Source organism: Tauraco erythrolophus, chromosome 5, assembly GCF_009769465.1.
Source record: "Tauraco erythrolophus isolate bTauEry1 chromosome 5, bTauEry1.pri, whole genome shotgun sequence".
NCBI classification, from domain to species: domain Eukaryota; kingdom Metazoa; phylum Chordata; class Aves; order Musophagiformes; family Musophagidae; genus Tauraco; species Tauraco erythrolophus.
Genome location: NC_141469.1, coordinates 71,090,654 through 71,115,548, shown reverse-complemented (window position 1 = coordinate 71,115,548; position 24,895 = coordinate 71,090,654). Strand labels below are relative to the sequence as shown.

Sequence of the window (24,895 nt, the reverse complement as noted above, 5' to 3'; positions counted from 1 at the left end):
GGAGGGAAAGCTGTATTTTAGTCCAGCTTCTCCTGCATAGTTGTCAAATTTTTGAGAGACTTGGAAATAACACAGGCACCAGATTCTGGTACTCAGGCACTTCTTCCCCAAACTCAGGGCAAAGTACACTAAGTCTGCAAAATTATATTCCTTCTTCCTTTCATTCCCCCTTGATCACATAGTGGCCTACACACCACAACACAGCTGGAGGATGCCCCGACCCAAACAATTTCTCAGCACTCTCCTAGAAAACGGAAGGATGTGCGTTTACACCCTTGCAGGATGAGGAAGAAAATGAATACAGCCTTGAGTGCTCTAGCCATTATCCTTTCATGCAAAGGGTAGGAAATAGCACTAACACCATTCTGGAAAAAAACAAGTCCTGTTCATTTAGGCTCCCATCATTAAGGAATAGCTCTGTGCTCTGAATTGTAAGCCAGCATAGACATCTACTGCACAGCTGTTTCCAACAGCCTCAGTCTGCAATATTAGAAACATTCTTCGACAGTAGTAGCTTTATGTTTCTAATATGAGGAAATCATCCCTGCCCCTCCGCACACATTACTTTCTCATGTGGGATCAGACATACGGTAAGTACACATATAGCAAACACAACAAAACTGAAACAGTCATCCTTCATTCTCATTAGGTCCTCCTCAGAGCCATTGCAGGCTGGGGAAAAGGGAAAGGAAAGGAGAAGGGAGGGAAAAAAAAAAAAACAAGACAGACAGGCTCAGGAGCTACTGGAGATCCCTTAGAGATGCACAGAGAATGGGGCAATGAAATCTGCTGCTTTTTAGATGCTGAACGACAGTACCACAAGTAAGAAAAGAGCCTTAAAAAAAAGAAAATATTTTTATAACAGTATTGCAGGCACACATAAAGACTGTGTGTGTGTAAAAAAGAAGGTTATAACCTTTCATTAACTCAGATTCATCTGAATAGTTTTTAATACAGTGAACTCTTACTGACTCACCCTGAAGGCTAAGATCTCGCTTTGATTTACCTCAAAGCAGTTTTTTATTGTCAGTATTAAGTTGCTGATAAAAATGAGGGATTTAAAACATAAGTGCTGACACAAGCCTAACTACAGAGCTCTGCACAGCATAGTCGCATAGCTATAATTAAAAAGACAGCCTACATCAAGTAGAAAGCTTCACTGCAAACCTTTTTAGTGGATCAATAGAGTATCATCAGTGACATCTCAATAGGAAGGATAAAGGAAAAAAGAGGCTTATTATGGAATTAAGAAAAATCATTTATGTATTAATAAAAAAAATTACATCTTTTGAAGCTTGTGGAGAACAAATTGTTAAATTTACAATTTAATTCTGATACTATCCACAAAGCATAATATACCAATATCCAAGATGTTTGTTTCTCTATTTTTCTTGCACTCCTGTGTAACTGCAAAGATTGTTAAGGTGACAGATAAAATGCTACTAAAACAGGAATAAAAACAGGGCTGAGGAAACGACTGTTTGAAAGCCTCAGAACAGAAGCTTTAAAAAACCATGCAAGAAAAACAAGTCTTTGCAATCACTTTACCAAAACAGTGAGCAGAGTATAGCATTCAGCTTATGAGGATGTAAGATACTTGTAAGCAACTGGAAGTGGTGTAAGAATGACCAGTATGGTTCACGCTGCATCAGCTTTATTCTTGATGTGTCCCTGAATAAATGCTACTAAGGCTGCAAGTCAACAAGATCTAAGTCACAGCACAAAGTCCCTAAGAGTGAAGTCTAGTACTTAGCAAAATGAAAATTCATTCACAGGAACAGCAGGAACATTAAGCTACCAGTAGGTAAGAAGCTTCTTGGAGAGCCTTTCAAACCAGCCAAGCCAAGCACATTATGCTCACTTTTGCTCCAGTGATATTACTGCTCAAGAACCTGAAGATCTCTATTGCTGTGATGACATTTCACTCTCCATGGCTCATGGCTGTCTTGTGTAATTTAATGAGTAAAAAGTAACCTTTTTGGGGAGGAGAATCGGGGGAGAGTTAAGATTGTATATGAAAAGTTGGTTTGATTAAAACTTACAATATTTAATTTGAACCCCAGAATCTCAGTCTTTAATACTATTAACAGGATTGCCCGTGTTGTAGCACTTGTAATACCATTTGTGAGAGAGTGATTGTACTCAAATCAAGACTTGCGATGTCAGCCTGCTGGGATGAAGAAAAACTCTACCATTCGGGTAAACCACCCCAGTTAGTTCCAATTAGGACTTCTGGGAAATGTCATTTATTTCTGAAATTGATCTTTTTTTCTAAATTCAGCTTTGAGTAAGAGGACATTGCAACGGCTTTGCTATCTCTTACACTGCTGTTCTTCTGATAATGACAATATTGATGGCAGTAATAGCATTTTACCACAAAATGTGACTGTTTACTGGGTTGCTACCATTTTTCCTGTTTTGCCGACAGCAGGAAAGAAATTATGTGCTGATGTTTTGAGAAAAGTAAAGGACAGAAACCACTTTAGCTTGTCAAAGACCAAGGAAAATCGAAATACTAATATAGGAAAGAATATTTAAAGAGTTAATAAATGACAATGCAGTAAATGCTGGATTAGAGCTCTGTGGTACAGGACAGTCTGCATCAAGAGAACGGGCGGCACGATTTAGCTCTGAGTACTGTCACAGTTGAACCTCCAACTCGGCGTTACAGCACGGGTGCAATCCTGTGCTGCGCTATGCAGATGGCCCAACCAGATAATCATAATGGTTCCTCTGACCTTAAAAATCTATTTGTCCTTTCTCCCCTCGCTCAGTTCCTCAGCATAGTCTGTTGTCTCCCACGCACAGAAGGCTTCCTCCCTCTTGGTGCCGCACCCTCGCCACCTCATTCGAACACCAAAGGAAGGTTCTCTGTCTCCCGATTATTCAGAAGAAAAGGTCTGTTGCTATTTAAAGTTAAGCTTATTCCTTGAGGTATTCATAGTCCATTTTACCTTCTCTGCCCTTCTGATTACAGCAAGGCATCTTTTCCAAATGTGTAACATCATGCCTCTCCAGTCACTCCCCCAGAAGTCTGCAAGACTTTCACTGTTAAGCTGCTGGCAGACAGAGCAGCCCACCTATGCTGAGAAGGACCAGTTTAAAACAAACAAAAAAACACCTCAAAAATCAATGTTGATTCATAAAAAGCACAGGACACCATACTTTGGAATTCAGTGAAATCTCTCTTCTGCTATAATTATGCTAGCCTCTTAATCCAGAAAGTGAACATAAAATGGCACAACTGAAGTTCAAAAAATATCTCTCTGCTTGCTTAGCTGTAATATTTCATGACATTGTTACATGACAGTTCACTTGGTTTTGTTGTGCCATACACAAAATACACAAAGCAACTATCTCCATAGGAAACAGAAGTCAGGAACTTTTAGTCTTCGGCATCTGTATGACACAAAAATCCATTTACGAGAAGAATGAATCTTAAATTTACTAAAGGTCTTGACCCAAAAAGGCAGAATCGTGCTCTTTTTATTGGATATATCTAGATTTATACTTTCTCCTCATTCTACCAAAAGAAGGCTTTGATTTTTATTTTTCTTTTAAACCTTATTCTTAGCAGAGCTAAATTGAGCCACGTAGGAGTTACCAGGTTCCTTTTAGACACATTAGGACAGCTATCTAAAATGCAGAATTATGATCACAAATTTTATTTCTGAGAGAATGAAGACCGACATTCAGATCTCATAATAAATTTCTAATGACACCAATTTGAAGGGCAGCTGGAAACAAACAAGAAAACACAAATCCCAACTGTAACTCTCGTGTGTGTATAAATACACTCACACAGCATGTTCTCTGCAAAAGGAAAACTGTGATTCAGCAGCTGTGCAAGATTCATACATACACAGATAATAACAGTGGCTTACAGCAAGATTTTCCACCCTCCAGTAGAATCCCTGCCTGTTTCTAGTTCCTAGTTCCTTACAACTTACTGCTTCTCCCCTTACCATCCCATGTTCATCTTCCTCAAGTCTTCCTCCAGTTTTGTGCAGGACTCTTATTTTTATTTTTTAAAAAAATATTTCTTCTTCACTACTGCTACTTTTCCAGTTTGAGATGAGGGCTAAACATATAAGAACATAGTCATCTAAATTCTTATAAAATGAGCATGTCTGACAAATTTTGAGGTGCAAGATACGCCATGCATCCATTTTCATAGTCACATTATTTTATTCTGGAATTAATTCAAGTTAGGTTTAGATGAGGCCCTAAAATGATCTGCAATCAGCACTGAACGAGTATTTGTTCCTATTGAAATCACCAGGAGGAGGGAGGAAGTTATTAATCAATCTGGTCAATTCCTCATTAACTAATCAGGTACAGAAGGCCTCAACTGATCTGGAAGGTCAGGGAGAGTGAGAAAACCAGTTTAGAAGACCATTATCTTGTCTTTATCTACACAGGCATTCAGAAACAGACTTTCCTCATTGCCAATATCCCAACCCAGTTAAGATCACTAGAAATAACTTGCTCTCAACTTAGCGACGTTGCTCCCATAGTCACGAAAAACTTCGCTCTTTTTCTAGCCTCATCCCTTCTCACCCCAATTTGAACGCCCCCAAGTACGGCGCAGACAGCGAGCATCCCAGTAACAGCCTGAACCCAGAACTGCTGCCCTGCTCAGTCACTCTCCTCAAAACCACCTGCTCCTCAGAGCAAGCGCTGCCCAAGTGAAAGCCAAGACCCCTTGGCTTGCCCTGCCACAGACTAGCTGGGGAGGCTGAGCTGCTTCTACTTTCAGAGGAGACCGATGATGCCATTATGTTTTCTACTGATGACACCATTACAACATATGTTTTTTTTCCACATCCAACTCTTCATCAAGTGCTACCCATATTGTTGTAATGCTAAGTCAGAAGGGAACGAAGGTCTATGCTCCATTTCCAGAATGTAGAGAAAACATTAGAACTTCTCAAACAAAGCACGGAAGTATTTTTGAAAGTGTTACACAGTTATTTTTTCACTTAATTTTTGGTAAAATATCAGTAAACAGAAGTATGGGGTTTCTCCTGTTGCTAACGAGCATCCGTAACATCTGTAACACTTCCCGTTCCCCTAGAAGCTAGTATGGTTATGCAAAACAGCACATGCACGCAAAAACTTAATACAATCACATTTCAGCAAAATCGAACTAAACTGGAACAGTTAAAAATTAAAGTCCTTCCAGGAAACATCATTTTGTCAGTATTTCTCTGGAAAACACCTCTAAGAATTCTGCTAAAGCAGGTAAAAAGTATATTAGCACCCTTTTTTTAAAAAAAAATAAAGGAATTTAATTTGTTGGAAGATTCCTTTCGCTGACACTTCATGAGACACTGAAAACATGCAACATTTAAAGTCTACAAAATCATCCCACTAAGCGGCGTGCACAATTAAATCAATTTTTGTAAATGTTGAGGCCTAATTACCGAGGTTAAACAGTGAACGTATCATTTAAGATAAAGCCAGTTTCTTTGCAACTTTAATACAGGCTTTTATTATAACGCTTAGCCTAACATTTCATACACTCAAAGTTTCATTCTCATGACGATTTCTGTAGAAATCAAGTCCTTTTCAGGGCTAGCATAGCAGCTACCACTGCGACTATCTTCTGGCTAAATAATAAGATGGAAACTCTTGTTATAAATCTGGCCAAGGGCTGGTTTTTATTAATTAGAGCACCGGTGAGGTGCCAGGACCTAAAGTAACATGCTGTACATGAGGACTATCTGCCCATCCGCCCCGGACGCGACTGAGCGGTGGGAGTCTGGAGCCACCACGGGGGCAGCACCACGGGTAGCCCTGGGCAGGGCGGTGGGGCACGGACACCTCGGACCGCATTAAGCGGGGGTCACCGCCACGCGCTGGGGGCACTCTGAACAAGTCTCCAGCTGAACTTTCTGACTGCTAATCCTAATTTCAACGGTTCTGATACTGCTATTCAATTAGAGCCGTTGCTCCTTCTGCTCCGTTGGCACACCAGTACTCCTGCAGCACAGATTATCAGTATTTACTACTATTTCAGTAACGTATCCCTCTCAACAGAAAGGCCCTTTTCTCTTCCCCGCCTTAGCTACAGTTTCATGGAGTTCAATGTTTTGCAGAGCAGTTTTGCACATAAAACACCACTATTTTACAAAAAGAGTCTATTTTCCATTTTCTCTGAGAAATGAAATTCTTTCCAACTATTTTCCTCAGTGATTTACAATGCTTTTCCTCTCGAACTTCGGAATTCATTAGCTCTTTGTCATTGCTTTTAGAATCACAAAATACAGTGGATCATATAATCTTTCTCACAAATACTTTTATAAAATACAACATTATGGTGGCAAAATTCCTCTGTAGTATAAACTAACCTCAAGAAAGGCATATTTTAAAAAAAAATAAAGTAAAAGCAAACTATTTAAGCTTATTTTTATCAAGTTAACTTCTTTAAATGTAAGTGATTTTTAATTATTCCCTCTCAAGCCAGTAGTTGCATTTCCTATTGTCTGTTAAGGCAATTTAAAGTAAATAGCTGAAACAGAGAGAGACTGTTGCCTCGCCCCACATCTTTTTTAAAAGTCAAATCACTGAACTCAATAATCACTAAGTAAATCCTGCAACCTGAGCTCAGTGAAGTGCTACCCCCTACCACCATTACCATCTTTGAACGCGACTCCTCTTCAGGTTCAAAAAACATGTTTAGGCTCATTCTCCAACACAATGACCAGTTCTTTCAGACTGAAAAAACATATTGTATGATGGAGAAATGGGAATTCGGATTTCTTTTCACACGTATAAATTGGTAAGATAGAAACTTATTTCTGCAAGAGGACTCATGTCCTATAACAATGTAAAAAACGAACAAACAAATCATAAAAAAACCACACACAAAACCAAAACCCCAAACCAAACAGCTGAGAAGAACCTCAATGTCAAGCTATACACTACATGAACAAACATGGAAATAGTAGTATATTCTCGTCATTAGGAAAAGTGTGTATCAAATTGTACAAGTGAGACTCAATTTTCTTTTTGTCACCTTCTCTGAGGTATAAATGGAAAACAAAATTAATATCTATTGGTTTAAATTCTGTGTTTCTTGCTCACTGATTTTTATCAAGTGAGAACTGGCTGAAAGATCTTAAGTTTTTAGTTAAGTTTAGTTAATCATGATTAGGATCAACAATTTCAAATTCAACCACTTTGATATACATTGAGCCACTTAAATCACTGTATATATGATCACTTAAGAAATGGTTACATATTTGATCTTAGCTATTAGTTATTTTATCGTCTGTTGTACACAGCATACTCATGTTCTCGGGCTGAAGTAAGTGTCATCCTCTAAAGTTCAGCATCCTGAATTTACCTTTTGACCGTTTCTTACTTAGAGGTCCACATGAGATTCCTCTGCTTCCTGATGCAATTTTTTTCCCCATCAGTTTTCACTTCAAAACAGGCACAACAACAATTAAAAGCCATTTCTAATAACTCAATAGGTCTTTTTTTGCTTTAATCATTCTTACATGATAGGGCACGTAACAGCGAAGAAGCACGCAAAAGGGCATGTTTCTTCTTGTACAATGGCCAAAAACTAAGATTTTTTTTTTTAAGTTAAAATAATAAGGTATAAACTACTAATAACCACTGTAACATACTCTGTGCTCATACTACTCTCCAATTAACCTGGAGATGAATGGCACACTACATATCTTAAAAGCTCTAAGAGTTTAACAATGCGTTTCAATTTTATCAGCTTAAGACAACTTGGTCCAAAAGGTAGACCCAATTAAGCTCCCCAATTTCATTCACTGGATCACAGCTCCTAATGACTTTTCCTACAGTAAAATCCATATTCTGATACAGAAGGCTTTTTGTTTAGTTCAGTTTGATTTGTTTTCTAATTAGAGCCAGATTACTGCTTCCAAAGCATAATATATACAAATAAAACATTTGATAGCAATTCACAAAGAATCATTGTATACTCTCCTCTAGGCACAGACTTGGACTACATTTAGCATGGACCAAATTCTCAGGAAATGCATAAGGCACATGCATTAATGTGTTTTAAGTGGCTGTCAGGAAAGGGGATAAGTCGACATGCATCAAGTTGACTAAGACAATTTCCAATTCTACACACAAAGGATTTTACAAATCCAGAATGTGAAGAGTCAGTATTCAAAAAATTCAATGAATTTTCAATGTTATCAGGAAATACAGCCAGGAAGTTTTTATTCTGACAAATGAGATGTTACATCTTTGAGCATCTAGCAGTTTCAGAGCAACTCGAGGCTGCAATCAAAACATCCATTAGAGTTCTCCACGTTTCAGAACAAGCAAGCAAGTGGTTGTCAGTGCAGCCAGTAAATCACCTGATCCTATTACAAAATCAATTACTGCAGCACATTTCTATTGCTACACAACCTGATAATGGCAAAATGATATTGGATAGCTACTGCAAGGTCAAGAAAACTGCTAAGAACATCTGAAATTTGTCTTTTTATCATGTAAGTCCAAATTATACAGCATCCTTTTAATGGTATAGTTAAATTTTAAAATATAGTTACCTTCTTCGGCTGATTGAGACATTCAATGGATAGTCTCTGCAACTGCTCTGATGTATGACTGCAAGATAGAAGATTGGAGCAGCAGGTCGAACAGCTCAGCTTCTTCATTAAAGAAGAAATAATGCTGCAGCCACAGCCACACATTGACTTGCTCATCAGATGAGTTTATTCTTAAAGAAATTAGGACCGGTACTGTCCCATAAACACTCAAAATTGGCCAGCTGCCTCATTCTGCAACTCCCTGCCTGAAATTAAGACCGCTAAACAGAAAGAGAAAAAAAAAAAGTGTTTCTCAAAAGAACGTCAGCCAGTCTCATCAGCAAGTAATACCTCACGTTTAAAAAACGTGTGCGCTTTTCCCCTCTACTCCTCTTTGCAAAGTAAGCTGCTTTGAAAAGATGGACAGCTGCCTAAGAGAGGAGTGAATTCAGGGATGGCAGTCTCTCCAAACTGCTTGCTGACTATTCCTTCGGTGGCTCTTGTCACTTCAAGCCTGTGTTACCCTCCCCAGCAGCCCAGCCTATCCAGCCTGGGCCCCGGCCAGAGGAGGCTACGCCAGCAGCCAACGGCCGGGAGCCCCACCCCGCGCGGCCCCACGCGCTCGCCCACGGCATCCTCCGCTTGCCCACAGCATCCTCCGCGCCGGCGAGGGCCTCCACTCCTCACAGCCACAGCACGGAGCAGGTTATTGCACACATTCAGAGCCGTCGACCTTTTGTAATGCCTCTGCTCGGAAAGGACCTTCCAATTACACGGGAGAACGGTGAGACCTGCCTGACTGTTATGCTCTGAGACAGGCTGGGAGGGGAAAGGAGAAAAAAAAAAGTATTCTTGAAAAGTCAGAATGCGTGAGAAAAACGCTACCCAGCTCTACCAAATCCTGAAATAAGAATGGCTGCTACAAAGGTACGTGAGTGAGAACAACACTAGGAAAAGCCAACAGAAATTGAAACCTGGGAAGAAACAAGCGTGAAAGAATTTAAAGTAGAACGTCAAAAGGTACCCTGACCAACTCTCAAAGCAAGTTAGAGACAAATCGTATAAGCAGCTTTAAGCAAGTCTTAGAGGAGCCTTCCACTCCAAGAAAAACAAAAAAGGCAAAACTAATTCAAATGAGCAGTCAGACATAAACAGGTCTTCTACCTTTAAAAAGAAGTATACTCTGCTCAAAATATAATATTGAATACCTCTCTAACTTAACACACCCCAGTAACTTACTGCTGAAAATGTCTCATTTGCAAGAGATAATAATGCAATAACTATATAATTCTTTTTCCTTTCCATAGGAAAAAAAAATGCAAGTAATACTGTAAAAAGCTCAATTTAATTGGTTTAAGATGGTATGCAATACTATTTCTGAAAGTAGAAGGTCTCACATTAACACAACTGCTTAACCTGATTACAGGATAATCTGACTTGAAATAATTGTCACTTACATTTATAGAGCTATCAGTGCTTGTTCAATAGCATCCTCTTCAGCAAAAGGTTAAGAAAAATGCAAGTGATGTGAAAGCAGCTGAAATGAATATAGTCACAAAAAAAACTTCTCATTTTCACACTGCATTGAAAGCTTAATTCCTCTCCTGCTCCCTCTCCCCTCCCCTTTACTCTTCTCTCTTTCCCCCTCCGTTTCCTTGGTTTAAAGCTGAACTGAGCCTCTCCCTTCACCTTGCTCTGCCCTTTCGATATTCATGCTTCTATTAAATCAATTTCCAGTAGTATCTATATACAAGCATGCACAACAAATAGAAAGAAAAAAAAAACCCTTCAGTAGATAAAGACTACAGATGCAAACAAGGAAAATAATGCAGTAACCTTTTACTCGCCTGCTGGAGGTAGTCTGCTGCATAGAATTTTAAATCCTCATCTGCAGATGCAATTGAGCTGGTATTGCCAAGGACTTTGCTCTTCCTGTGCTGATTCTACACGGCTATTCATTGAAAGAGCACATTATATAGAAAATTTAAAGCAATATTAGATGAAATTACTTAAATGGCTTGAAAGGAACCAACTTCCAAAAAAATCAGCTATAGCTCCGACCAGCCACGTTTCAGAGATATGTCAGGCACATTAGTGAAGAAAGTCTTATTGCTGATGCATGCTTGCCAGCAATGTGCAGGATGTGGAAGCAGAGAGAGCTAATGAAAAAAATTAATACACAGATTTAAAGTGCAAGGATCATGCTCTAATGCTCAACACTTCACATGTCCTGCATACCACAAAAATCTCTTTTCACAAGCATCTATTGTTTATAAAGCTAAGAAAACGTTGTTAAAGGCAACCCCCACATCCCCCTACTTCAAATCCTGGTCTCTCAGTAGACTGCAGATGAGTTCTAATACAAGTATTCTTACTGTATCTATATTTCTGATAAAAAAAAACACACTATCTTTTTCCTTTGGCAGCACGTAGTTAAGGATTACGCAGATATATTTCTTAACAAGAAACAGACTAAAGTATAGCATCAATATTTGGAATAATGGTTTCAAGTCTAATAGGGTTAGGAAGTACAAGAAAGAGTACTTCACTAGAATTTGTATTTTTCTTGGTAGAAATGGAGCACCAGCAGAGAAGCCTGCTATTCATTATTTATGAATTTTTCCCCTCCTCATGTCAGTTTCCTTAATGTACTATTGATCCCAGGGCACATGCAGATAGAGCCAGCCATAGACAAGCCACAGTTTCATAGAGTAAGTGCCTGCAACATAAATTAATATTTGCAAGAATATCCAAGTAATATCACTGTGGGATTTTTTTTTTTTGCCTATTTATGGATAGCAAAATTGAAGTCCCACTGATAGTGACATAGTTAATAGAGATGAAAAAACTTCCCCCCCTTCCCCCAAAAGCATCCTGTAGTGTCATTTAAAACATGAAGACAGACTTGCTTAAATTTTACATGGGTGTTACCACTGTATTTTGTTTCTTCTACTTCTCTAGCGTCTTATCAGCAAAACTTTCAATAGGTCTTTACTCTCTACGATGTTTCACCTGAAATTAAAATTGCTTGCTATTAATCTCTTTTGCTACTTCCCTGTTTATAACTAAAGTATTAAACACACAATGTTCTCCTTCATAACATTCATTGACAGGACAGTCATGCAGACAACATCCTCAGAACTGTGGTTACCGTTCAGAATATCAGCTATTTTTATCATTATATTAGCTCTCATGACTTCCACAAACTTAGTCGAATCCAAACTTAAAAACACAGTAGGATTATTTATGATTTTGAAGAAACATCTACCATACTAACTAAGCTTTCTTGTAATATTCTCCATTAAAAGCCACAGACTATTTCTATTTTAAAAAAAATACAAGGGAGAGATGATTTCATGTAAGCTAAGGCCATGCTCTCCTGTATGCAAAAATCTCAATGGGCAAACAGGCAGATACACTCTTAGTTAAAGATGAAATATCACTTGGACACAGAGAGTGGAAAAGACTGTAGACTACGAAAAGAGTAAGTACTAATAAGAAAAAAAGAGGGAAAAAAAAAAAAAAAAAAAGATGTGCCACATGGCCTGGTCAGCTCCCCTATTTGGTCTGCAGCCAGTTTCACTGTCTCAGAAAATAAATTCAACATGCAGAGCAACCAACTACATTATACTTTTCAAGGGCTGGCTTCCTTGCAAATGAATCGATCTTCTCAAAGTTAATGCTCAAATTGTTGCTTTAAAAAAAAAAAAAGTTTTCAATACATACCTAACTTTTAAAACAGTCAGAATTTACATTTGTTTAAGCAAAGCAAAAATTAGTACAAGATAAGAATGCAGGCTTTTTAAAAATATTCTTCAAGTGAAGATACTAGCAATCTGAAAGAAATTCTGTAAATCTTATTGAAATAATAAAAGAACTTTTAGTGCCATGAAGTGAACCCTAAGCTATGTATTTTTTCATAATCCAAAAAGCTGCTTTATTGGTACGTATAAAGGACTAAGAGTCCTTTTATATTCCAGTACAATAGGTAAATAGGTAAAAGACAGCTTCTAATTGAAGGTTTGCTACTGGTAATAAAAACTTTTAAAAACCCTCCACTAGGAGAAGCGGAAAATTGCATTAAAAATTACATCATCTGCTGTACTCTCAGGTCTCCAACTTAAAGATGTGAAAATGGCCTTTAGACGTTTGCGTTCTCATGGCAAAGATAACAAAACAAAACAGAAAGATTTAATTCTTTTTTTTTTTTAAAAAAGCCATCACAATAGACAAGTACATTGTCTCCTGCAACAGACAGATTTCAAAGCAGTTATAGTAAGGATGTAAGAAGGAATGTCCAATTTCACCCTGGACACAATGTGACAGACGTGGTGGGTTTCAGCTTCATCAGGTTTTCTCAAGGTCCCTTCCTTCTATTTGTACAAGCTTATGCAGGACAAACACTGTCTGCACTTGCTAAGACCCACTCATCCCACACCTGACTCCCTTTGTTGATGACAAGTTTTCCAATTTGGAAAACAAAACATATAAACAGCACTTCTCTGAAAAAAAAAAAAAAAAAAAATCAAACGACTGTACTCTTACCAGAGTCTCCCATAGAGAGACAAGCATTTGCTAGGCTGTGTTTTCTTGAACTCCTCTAGACATCAGTGTACTTTCCATCTTCCCCTGCACAGCGCAGGCACGTGACCCAAACCCTGGGTTCCAAGAACACAAAAGCACAGTAGTGTTTTTCACTCATTTGCTCTGAGGTGAGAGTCCACACCAATGCCATTCTCTGCAGAAACGCAGTGACATATCCCACTAACTGAACTGATGAACATCTCAGTACAGATCCATGATCATCATTAGCCATCCAAATTAGAGGCTCCCTTTGCCTCAAAGTACATGCACACACTGCCTTCTCATTAACTTCATACTGTGTTCATATTTTCAGCATTCATCTTGTACGCTTTCCATCTACCTGGACTCTCTGTTGGAGAGAAAAAAGGTGATGGGATACCAACTCCTTCTCTGTAATTTTTTTAAGAACCACTTCACCACTTACCAGACCTGAGATGCACTTATTCATTATACCAGAGAGACCCACATACCAACTGCATTTCTTTGTCTCAGCTTTGCTACAGTACTCCTCCCAGCTGAAACAACATTTGATATTTATTGCAAGTTGATGCAGCAAGGAAGAAAAAGTTGTTCCTATATATGATTAAAGTGTTCTCAACATTTATTCCAACATACTCTTACATAGCCTTAAAAAAAAGTTAAAAGGCTGGGGAAAAAAAATATCTTTTAGAGTCAAGGTATTTTGCACTCTAACATGTAATCTCCAATCCACAGGAGTGGTATACTATGGAAAATTGTAGTAAAACTTTTGAGAATCTCCTCTATCTGCTCTTACCTAAGGACCATATGTAGGCTAGTCTTCCTACTCTCCCCACCATGCAACAACCACACAAAGTTTTTATCACTCTGCGTTTTCAGTGTCCTTTATTGCAGGCAAGCAAGGGGAGAGGGAGAAAAAAAAATATAATAAAAAAAAAGGAGGAATGGTTAGCATGTCTTTGGGGCTGGGTGAGTCCTCCAGCCACTGGTCTTGCCTCCCTAGCTAACTTCCCTATACTTCACTCCCCAGAGGAGTCATATTTACTACTTCATCTGGGCTGACTACCTAGTAAAGATCACGCACCTTGAACAATTCCCAGCACCTGCTAAAACAGAAGGAAGTCTTCTACCATCTTGCAGCTATATGAGAGAAAAAATGGTTTAGTCCACACAATAAGTATAGTCTAATGAGGGTAATCAGTTTGGGGCTTGTGAGGATGTCTCTTGACAGAGCAGGAGATGATCCAGTGGCAGATTTCTGGATGTCTTTTCTAGTGGGCTTAAGGACAACAGATTTCATCATTTGGCTTGGGAGCTAAAAATCACTTAGCTTAAGTAGCGCTGTTGATAGACATGTGGTTCCTGGCATTAGACAGGAAGCCTACACTCGAGTCATGAACACCGGCAGCAGCAACCACTCGCCTCAAATTAGGTATGGAGCTATTACAGCCAAATACTGGGACATCTGCACAGGAGTCGTTCCTGTTCTCCAGTTCTGTACAAGACAGTTTTCTACACAGCACAGGAAAACAGCTGGAGACTATAAACCAATCGAATACAAGAAGTCAGTAATCCTTCAAGTAAAGAATAAATTCACACTCCCATATATTACCTACTCATGTGCAGTGTGCTAAAATATTACCTTGTAAATACTAAAAGTTGTTAAAGACATCCACACGTGCCTGTTTATAACAGATGGCGATTTTTCCCCTCCAGAGGAAAGCCGTTTGGGATAAGAACTTAGATGACTGCCAAGTTACAACCCAGTATCAAAATAGTTAATATTTTCCTCAGAGGTAACCCTCAGTGCAAGCACTGAATATTTCTCTATTTCAGAGCTCTTGTTTCAGGCTCTCTGCTGATTCAAGAAGGAAACGCTATCAATTTATGCTTGGCACTTCTTTTTAAAGGTGACATAATTATGAGTGCTACCCATTTTCAAAGGCAACAAAAAAAAAAAATCCCAAAGTAGCGTAAAAGAAAACTGACATCTTACGGAAAGAGGGATGCTGCTATAATGCCTTAGCCTGTAATAAATATCCCAGAGGAAGCAAGTGGCTCACCATTTGACTGCAAATTTCGGAGCCACCCATTTCCATTACTACTGATAGAGACGAGGATGAGGACAACCTACTTTTCAGAACAGCCACACTGTCACCACTGACAGGATGGTAATTTTTCCACAAGAAGCACAGGATAATAACCAGGCAATTCCTGCTACACCCTTGGAACAGAATGCCTCTGACCTGGCAAGGCTGAAACACGAGTCTTAAATGGTGGTTTTCAACACCTTTATGTAGGATTGCCACAAGTAACTCAGCCCAGACTTAGCATCTGACCCCTGGTCCCCTTGTCTGCCAGCGGGAAAAGGCGAGGGATGAGAAGTAACATGGAAATAATCTTACATTTATGTGTCATAAAAGCCTGAGGCTTGCAAAAAGCATCAAGCCTGCTGTATACAGGCAGACTGACTCCACTGCCCATTCACGGGCAAGTCCTGCCAAGTGACAAGGAAGGAGAGACCATGCTCCCTTCCCTGCTACTGGAAGAAGTACCATATCACCCAGTATGGTGTATTTCTGGGAAGAACAAGCAAAAGAGGTCAAAGACTCCCTGGCAAAAATCACACCATAAAGCAAGACTTGTAATTCTTTTTGCTCACTGTAATTTCAAGCAATATTCAGAATTACTAAGGTCTTTTAAAATGTAACTTACTTTCAACTATTACCTAGGTCTTCACAGAGCTGAAGACAGAAGTCAGGTTTATGAAACTCAGTTTTTCAGCACTATTTGTTGAGAATGCCAAAATAAACAAACAAAAAAATAACACACCAAACCAAAGCCAAGAAATATGAGCTTTATGCATGTCTGGGTATAGAGGAAAGGAGAGACCTTCACTTTCTGGTTAACCAATAGGAATATTTCAAATAAGAAACCTTACAAGCCCATTTCAAACATCAAAAGAGAAGAACAAGAGCCTTTTAAAGATCAATGTTCCCACTGTGTTTCATGTTAAATCAAGAACCATAACAACAATGAAGCTGTTCATGTTCTCCATGCTCTTCAGGCTGCGAGAAACAAGTGGATTGGCCTTTATTATCTTTAAGATGTAGAAAACTCAAAAGATGACTGGCTACTTCAAATAAAACCTTACAACATTAACATAACCATTATCAAATAACAGATTCCGCCCCCCCCCCCCCATTTCTCCGCTCAAGTCTCGCCCTTCACCTGCGGGCTTACAGTAGGGCAAAATATTTACTATAAATATTACCGTCTGCAGTACTCTGTCTAAAGTTCTTATTCACTGCCAAATGCGTTTTCGTCACCCCTTTGGAAGTCACAGCCCAGATCTTTCTGTGCAGCCCTACCCATGGCTACAGTCAATACAATCTGTATGAGCGAGTCGTGGAAAAATGCTAGCTTAACACCAGAAGGTTATGAAAGTTTAAAAAGATATTTTTAATTTAGATAGAAGTTTATCACAACACACAATTATGTTGTATGTCCCTGTTAACTTTCTGATGAAAAACAGGGGCTTCTTAATAGGAGAAGCCAGCTACATTTAACAGCAGAAAACATTAACAGGTGTTGATATAACAGGATGAAAAAAGCGCCTTGCCTGTTCACTTTTTTCATATGAGATCATCGATCTGGTAATCTTAGAAGATAAATAGTGTCCTCCAGCTAAAAAAAAGTCAAAGTAATCCAAAGCTATCAGTCAAAGAAAGTGAGCATTTTGCATACTGTACTTCCTAGAGGATACTCTACATTTCCTTAACAAAGACCAAGTGAACTTCAACACTGAAAGTGAAATAGATAAAAATATAAAGTCCAATCTAACTTAAGGTAAACAGAAATTATATTTTTTCATCAATCTCTTCCTAACAAAAAGAGAGGTGGCATAAAAATGCACATATAGATACAGTGCAAAATTTGTTCACAAAAAAAATATAGTATGGCAGTTCTTGAACTGGGTTGAGTTGTAAGGAACAACCTGCAAGGACATTCCATATTTATGACTGCTCTATACCGAATTTCTTAATACACACTATAATACTTTCACCCATTCAAGAAGAAATAGTTAAATCTTTTCTAAACTATCGAATATGTTTTTTTTTATCTATGGGACAGAAAACAAAATCCAATTATTTTCTACCTACTCTTTATGCCATACCATGTCTTTTCTACACTGAAAAATAGAGGTATTATCACACATGAGCTTATCCTAGACAAGTAACAGCAGCACTACAGACACTTCAGCACAAGCTTTAAGTGTGTGAAGCACCCTCTACATCAAAGACACTAGCTAAACACACACTAGCACAGGTGTATTAACCCCGCTACAGTTACATCTTGAATGTTGCTGACCTACAGTAACCCAGTGTCAGTGCTCATCGCAGGACAGTTCACCTGAGGCTACTGCAGTCCAACAAGCACCAGCAGCAGAACCACTCAGGCTAGCTTCAAAGACATACTTCATTCCCCTCCCAGGTGTTTCCATCCCCGTGTCATCCCTGGTCTTGTGTTGCCACACAAATCTGTGCAGCCTGCATAGATGTTTTAGATGTTCACTAGGTAATTACTTTTAACATGCAATAGTTCTGAAATCCAGCTCACTGCACAAATCGCTCCAGAACTTCTAGAAGTCGTCGAGTCAGAAGCTGATCAGAAGGATTTATTTCAGTAGCACTGTCTACTTTGAAGTACTCAAAAACTATAGCCTAACACTAGCTTTGCTCTTAGCAGCAGTGTTGCTTATGCCAGGTTACAGAGCCTTTGATTCCTTGTTTCAAACCCCTCTCTCCCTCCCAAACAGAGAGGAATACAGAGGTATAATTGTTCATTTAGCTGGACAGGGAAGAATAGGAAAATTGATTTGGATGAAAAATAACCCAGGAAAAAAAAATAAGGCCACGCTTCATAAAATGGCCAATCTAGATCACTGTGCTATGCTACACATGACTTCATCAACGTAATACAGAAGCAGACGGAGAGGGGAAGGGAAGGGGAGAGATGAAGGGGCCAGGGGAGGCTGGGGATATTGATGGTTGAGCCACCAGGGTTATCACAGGAACTCAAGCACAACCAAATCCATGGATGTCATACGCCATGCTGATGAAGTCATTTTGCTCCATTCCCCACATCCTTGTCTATAAAATGGGACTAACGCTTACTATGCTTAGGGCATGCTCTGCAAAGCCTTGACAATCATATTTCAGCTAATTAACAGGACATCTGTGGGCACCATTACAAAAACCCTGAAGACAGAAAACTATATTATAATACGACATTACGATTAGCATAATTAATTAACTAAAGAATATCACAAGCGTAGCTTTTACCAATGTAATTCTAAGGTGTTTACCTGCAACACAGAACGTTTTTCTTAAAGATTCTTCACCTAATGGGATCTTTATAACATCTGACGAGCATCGCATGAGTGATGCAATATACGTAGTGTGATGCATACCAAGCAACCCATTCCCAGCTCAGTTTCCTAAAGGTAAAACTGAAGAATTTAAGAACTACAGAATAGTACAGGATCTTATTAAACCAGCTGGTTGGTTTTGTTGTTTGGTTTATCTTTCATTGTTTAAGGGTTGAGGATATTTTCCTTTTTTATTTAGTTGGAAGTGGGTGAGAGGGAGACAATGACACCAAGACGTTTTAGGACATAAAGAGTCTAGTGTCATTCATTTTGGTAGTCACCATTCAAACATAAACCTCATTTTATATCATTTGTTACAACACTATAAATAGAGTGCTTAAGGACACAGGGAAGGTGAAGTCTCAGTTTGCTCATGCTTTTTTTTTTTTTTGTCTGCCATAATATAACTAAATCAACTTCAATTAAATTAAATGCTTTAGTTAATTAGTGTAACTAATTTATCATTTGCCATTTGCACCTAAGAATTCATACACCAGAAAATTCCACCCCCTCCTTTTCGTTACCTGGTATAATAAGGGATATTACCCTTTTTCCCTCTCCTGCCCCTCCCTGCACAACAAGCCTGGTCTTACCCTCATTCTTCTACCCCATCACAGCTGTGATGCTGTTATGATTTGCTGTATCCACTCCTCAGGTTGCCTAGTATATCCTGTGTCTCATGCATTCTACGACACAAAAATCTTAAGTAATACTAAAACTCCTAGGCACTAAGCTTTCAAACTGGCATAAAAGAAAATATATACAATCTGGGCACAAATATTTAATTTCTCAGTGACTAAGATGATTTAAACCAAGGAGAAACAAGGAAGAGTTCTCCCACATTGTTTCTTGAAGCTTTTTAATTGATGTATGTTCAGTGTTTTGGTTTTACATAAACACTATACTTCTAGACTTCACCATCTAGGAATGACTTTATTAAAACACACAAATAATATTTATTTGCTATCCTATGTTATATTTACTCAGTCAATGACCTTTCCCATGAAGAAGTGCCACTGTCTCTGCCAGTATTATATTCTAATACCTGGATACGTCATCTGCATCCATTGCCCTGGTTCACTGAAGTGAACAGTGAACAGTTAGCAACATGACTTTTGAGTATTCCCACTTGAAACAGTCGGCCTGACTTTTATCACAATGCTTTTCAAAGATGCCATACAGCTTGCCACTCTTGAATGCAACGTGGACCTTTCAGAGCATATGCCTCCAACCATTTCACACACCAATCTCAGGACAGTCTCTGAATATTAGTCCCCCTAGCTAAGTAGTAGTATCTTTGGAGCATGTCAGATAAACTGAAGTTCTTTAGGAACTCCTCATGTCCTCTTTAGGATCTCAGAATCATATTTTCTTAGCTTTCTGCAAATAGTTTCTATGCCTATCTATTAGTTTTTCTACTCGGTATTTTAATGCAATGTATGCAATGTAAAAAAGTGTTCGTGGAACATGTCAACCAGTCACATACTGAACCCATTAGCCAAAATATTCTGTCAGTGAGGAGTGGAAAACATTGTATAATCATCTCTAGGTAGGAACAATACCTGTAACTATTTCATATGCTCCCCCCTCACAGTTTTCAACTGCAAGATTTTTTTTTTCTACTGTTTCATACAAGTTTAAAAGTTCACCCAAATTTAAGGATGCATTTCCCTTAAATTTTTCCCAAAAGAATAATTTTCTACTAAAATTTATAGTCAGTTAAACATTTCATCATCCTCCAGTAGCTGGCAAATCATATACTTCAAAACTTCAGTTAAAGACACAATTCCAAGTACGTTATTAAATATTCATATTCATGAAACTGAATTATAAAAGTGGCTTTCTGACCCAAACTAGATTTGTGCTTGTTTACCTTAAAAACGCCTGACTAAATAGCAGCAGTTGAGGAACTGCTTCATAATGAGCAGCTCAGTCCACAATGCAGACAGAGATGTTCTGTAATATCATTAGCTGTCTCAATTAAGACCATCCCAGCAGGCAGTCTCAGGGCGTGCTTAATCCATGAACTATCCTGCAAAAGGTCGTCTTCCGCCATCCCTGCAAGCAGACTGCAGCGGCCGCCATCAGGATGGCTAGGTTGTTTCATATCAGGACAATGACGGCTGCTCTTCAGCTTTATCTCACCAGAGGCAAGTCATCCTCCTAAAGGCCATTCAAGGAGAAGATGACCAACAGCAGCACTCCCTTCACTGACGTTAAAAAACCAAGGGCTGGCTATCATATTAAATTACTAGCTGCAATGTTCCCTTACAAAAAGGGACTTTGACAGCTAAAGAATTATTTTGCATGATGTTCAGCTCTGGAACAAAGTGGAGTAATATGCATGAAGAGACCCCCTGGAAATGTAGTTGTGGTTTCTCAAAGAAAAAAGGAAAGTAGTACATGAAGTTACTAATTTGTGTTGTTTGAAGTGTTAAAGTTAAGGAACAGAATTCTAAATTCAATTTGCCATTGGTATCTAATTAATTTGCTAGAAAACACCCAAGAGCCTTCTGTGGATAACAGTCTAGTGAAAGTACAGTTTCATTTAATTACTCAAAATGCATCTAGCTCAAGATTTTAGCAATAGCTAACATTATACAAAAAAAAAAAGTTTTTAAAATGGAGTTCCAAAGACGGGGAGAAAAAAACCAAAACAAAACAAAACAAAAAAAAAAAACACAAAAAAAACACAAAAAAAACCACGCCCCAACCATAACACTGATTAATCAAGAGCTACTACAACTACTTAAAGTAATTATCAACAAAAAAGTATTATTTTTTTGAATGACTGTCCCAGGAGATCCTATTTAAAAAAAAAAAAGCCACATTACTTCTTTTTCACTGAGAATACTGCAGGGGGACAGGGGGAGCAGAAAAAGGGTATTAAATTCTTAAAAGAAAGCTACTTTTCAAGTTAAACCAGAGACAATTGGCAACTTGCTGGGCAACTTCACCTTTACACCTTTTAATTAAGCATGTCATATCATCAAAAATTGATTTTTATGAAGTATCTTTTGGAAATAATTAGTCCTTTATTTTAAGTTACCTTCATTTTACTACAAAGTGTTATTGCTGACAAAGTTTACAATGTACACGATTCATGTGCCAAATAACACAAGCACACAAAAGGTCCAAACAGGGATCAGATTTGACGGCCAGATGAAAGCACAGAGGCTGCAAGAAGGGGATGGTATTCCTAAAGTGAGTGTGACCCTTGGCCAAACCCACCACGAGCAGCTCCCTTTAAAAAGCTCATTCATTAACTACCAAGGGCTAATGATTCAGATGTCTTCCAGGAAGGCAGCTAAGGGTTTTGCAAGTTCAGTAACTGCTGGCTAGCAGTTGAAGGAAAGGATGGGAGGTGTCTGTGCTGCCTTCCACAACTTAGATCTCCTGTGGGACCAAAATTCAAAGGTTTTGAAGTTCAGTCTGCTTTGTATTAGGCAGCACAGACCAAGTAAGATTCTTGCATAGATTCTAAAATTATGAAAGACTAGTTTTAAAAGCAGACAGAACAATGAACAAAGAATATTTCACCATAATTTTACCCTACTCTTGGCTTTACTGAAGACAAACTTCTCTCCATATATCAAAAATCCCAAATAAGCTTACTTTTGAAAGATACAGCTACTGTGAAGACAAACATCTTCCTACACTAATTCATACCAGACAGAGCAGCTTATACCATACTACAGAAGCTTATACACTTGTTTCAGAAGGTCCAATGTATTAATTTTTATGTCTTAAAAGGAATAGACTAGGAATATTTTGAGGTAATTTCATATGTTATGGGCCTTTCACTGTCACAGAAAAGTAACAAACTTTAACTCTGCATAATTGACAATCTATCCCACAGAGAGTCTCTCTGGCAGACTCTTCTTGCAGGCACATAGTGATGGGACAAAGGCTACGGACACAAGTTGCAACAATAGAAATTCTGACTATATGTTCTGAAAAAGTTTCACATCACAGGCATTTAAATGTTGAAGCAGGCTGTTTAAGAAGCTGTGGAGTATCTGTCCTTACAGATATTAAAAACTTAGCCTGAATAGCAACTCTGAGCAACTTCATCTAAGCTGGTCCTACTTAGAATAGGGGTCTGGACTAGATAACCTCCAAAGTCTCTTCTAATCTAAATCCCCTTATGACTCCATGAAACTGAAAGGAGGATGGAGAGTGCGGGGAAAGGAGTCAACTGTGTCACACTGTAAAACAAAACATTAGCACTCATACATCAGTATGCAGACTGATGTTTGATTTTTGCCTGTAAAAATGAGGAGAGTTGTAGAAACCCTTTTTAAATTTTTTTTTCATAGTCTACTCCATCTCCCCAGTATTCTTCTATCTCCCTATAATCAAAACTGAGGCTTTTTTATTCATGTCAATAGTCAATAACATTTAATTAACAAAAATTCCAATCTCAAATTTCTTATTAAAAAACCCATCATATCTTGCTTTTACAACAGAAGACTAAAAGACCTTTTTTAAGTCTTACCAAATAAACCGTACTGGTCTCAATACTTTAATGATTTGCAGCTCACTGAAAAATACGGAGAAGCCATAAAAGTCCTTAAAAAAAAGGTATGAACAAGTATTTGTTTGATGTAACGGAGATGAAAGAAGGCAACCATACAGACATGAGGCCAGTACGATCTAACAGGTAAAAAAGGATGTTATCAAGGTGTGAAGCACACATCAGTAATGATGCCAAAGCCACTTCAAAGTTTTACATCCTCCACAGAGTATGGAGTATGTACATATTCAGAGCCAGGAGGCTTCTCCAGTGGCTATCCACGTGCACTGAAGCACATCCTAGCACTCCACTCAAAACAGAGAGAAAGGAAAACGCACAGTATTTCTCATATATTTCTTTGGCGCTCCAGCACACTGACAGGAGTCACTAGATGATGAGCCCTTGACTCTCCATTGGATTAGTTCTCCAGCACCGAAGCTTTGGCCCCTACTACCAACTATAGAGCCAGATTTTCATTCTGCCCACAAAAAGAAAAAATATCAGACTAGTTTAGACTTAAGGGATCTCAGGAGGTCTCTAATCCAAGTTTCTATTCAAATGATGGTTCAGTACTGAATTTAGACCAAGTTGCTCAAGGTTTTATCCCATCAGGTCTTGAAAATCTCTAAGGATATGGTGGAGGGTTTGCACTTTGCAGTGCAAGTCTGTTGATATATATAGGTGCTTATCAATTAAGGACATAAGAAAAAGGGAGTACTGTAAGCAGAACTGAAATGGAATTCAATAAGTGCAACTGCCTGTGCTATTAGAAATGCAAGAGAAAGTCTAATGAGTAAATGATTTTCAAAATTCCTGTGCAATTTTTCATGATAAAGTGTTATACATTCACATTGTCTGTGTTTACATATACACAAACAATGGCACAGAAAAGACTTCAAAATTACATGTATTGGCATACAGCAAAAATAGTTGGTGCCAATAGTCATGGTATCTCCCTCCACTGCCTCCTGGAAGCGTTGTCCAAACAATTTTGAAATGGCTTGTTGCACAAGAATAAAATTCAGCATGCGGCAATAGTCTTGAGTTGATACAGCAAGAGCAAGACTGCATTTGTAAAGGCCTGATAAAAGGATGCTGCAGCAATCATGACGCCAGATGATGAGAGCTGGGATAAGAGGTTTAACTATGTGGATAGAATATGAATCTCACAGATTTTCTGCAGGAGGAATTATGACGATTGCACGTCCAAAACAGCAGCAGTTTCTCTCTTTGTGAAGACATGCTGGTTTTTTGTGAAGACATGCTGGTTTTTAAACCTGTATTGAGACAATGTGATGTTGAATGAGGGAGAACACTTACGTTTCTAGTAGTCTTTCTGTCCAGTGGGCTGCTACAGATACACAGTCAGTTCCTTATTACTGATCCTACCAGTCGGGCATCAAACAATCCCTTCCCACCTCTGTAAAAACATGGCAGGGTGGTGTTTCTCACAATACAGCTTGGTCTGGCATTGCCACACCAGCAAACAGAAGCAGAGAAAGACCTGCCACTGGGAGGAGCTGCACTCATACTCGATTTTTAAATCCTTGCCCTCTGCTCTGTATACTGCAAATCCGACCAGAGTTACGATTCCTGCACACCGGGTTCTGCCAACCAGACAGAAGCTGCCTGCTTCAGCGCACAAAACAGTGACTGAACAAGCACAGGAACTAATTCTCTCTTTTACGAAACAGAAATCAGACTTTTGGACGTTAAAATAGTCTGTCGTTTGTGTTCTTCCCTACATCAGTCCAAAGTTTCCTCTGCAGCTATACTACCTGAAGCAAGCGTTGAGAAATTAGTAACCCAAGTATGAAAAAGGTACCAGCTTCCCTGAATCCACAAGGGTGAAAGTCA

General features: G+C 38.7%; 1 protein-coding gene across 2 annotated transcripts in view; it reads right to left on the bottom strand.

Moving 5' to 3' along the window:
* Positions 1–24,895, bottom strand: part of FBXW7 (F-box and WD repeat domain containing 7) — a 180,377-nt gene that overhangs the window by 137,491 nt on the left and 17,991 nt on the right. Inside the window, exon 1 of one of the 2 annotated variants that reach the window (XM_086611546.1) lies at positions 8,550–8,705. The exons of the other annotated variant lie outside the window; for it this stretch is intronic. Coding sequence (XP_086467672.1) covers positions 8,550–8,705 — 156 coding nt within the window. Of the gene's footprint in view, positions 1–8,549; positions 8,706–24,895 lie in introns of those variants that run through there. 2 annotated transcript variants of the gene reach the window in all.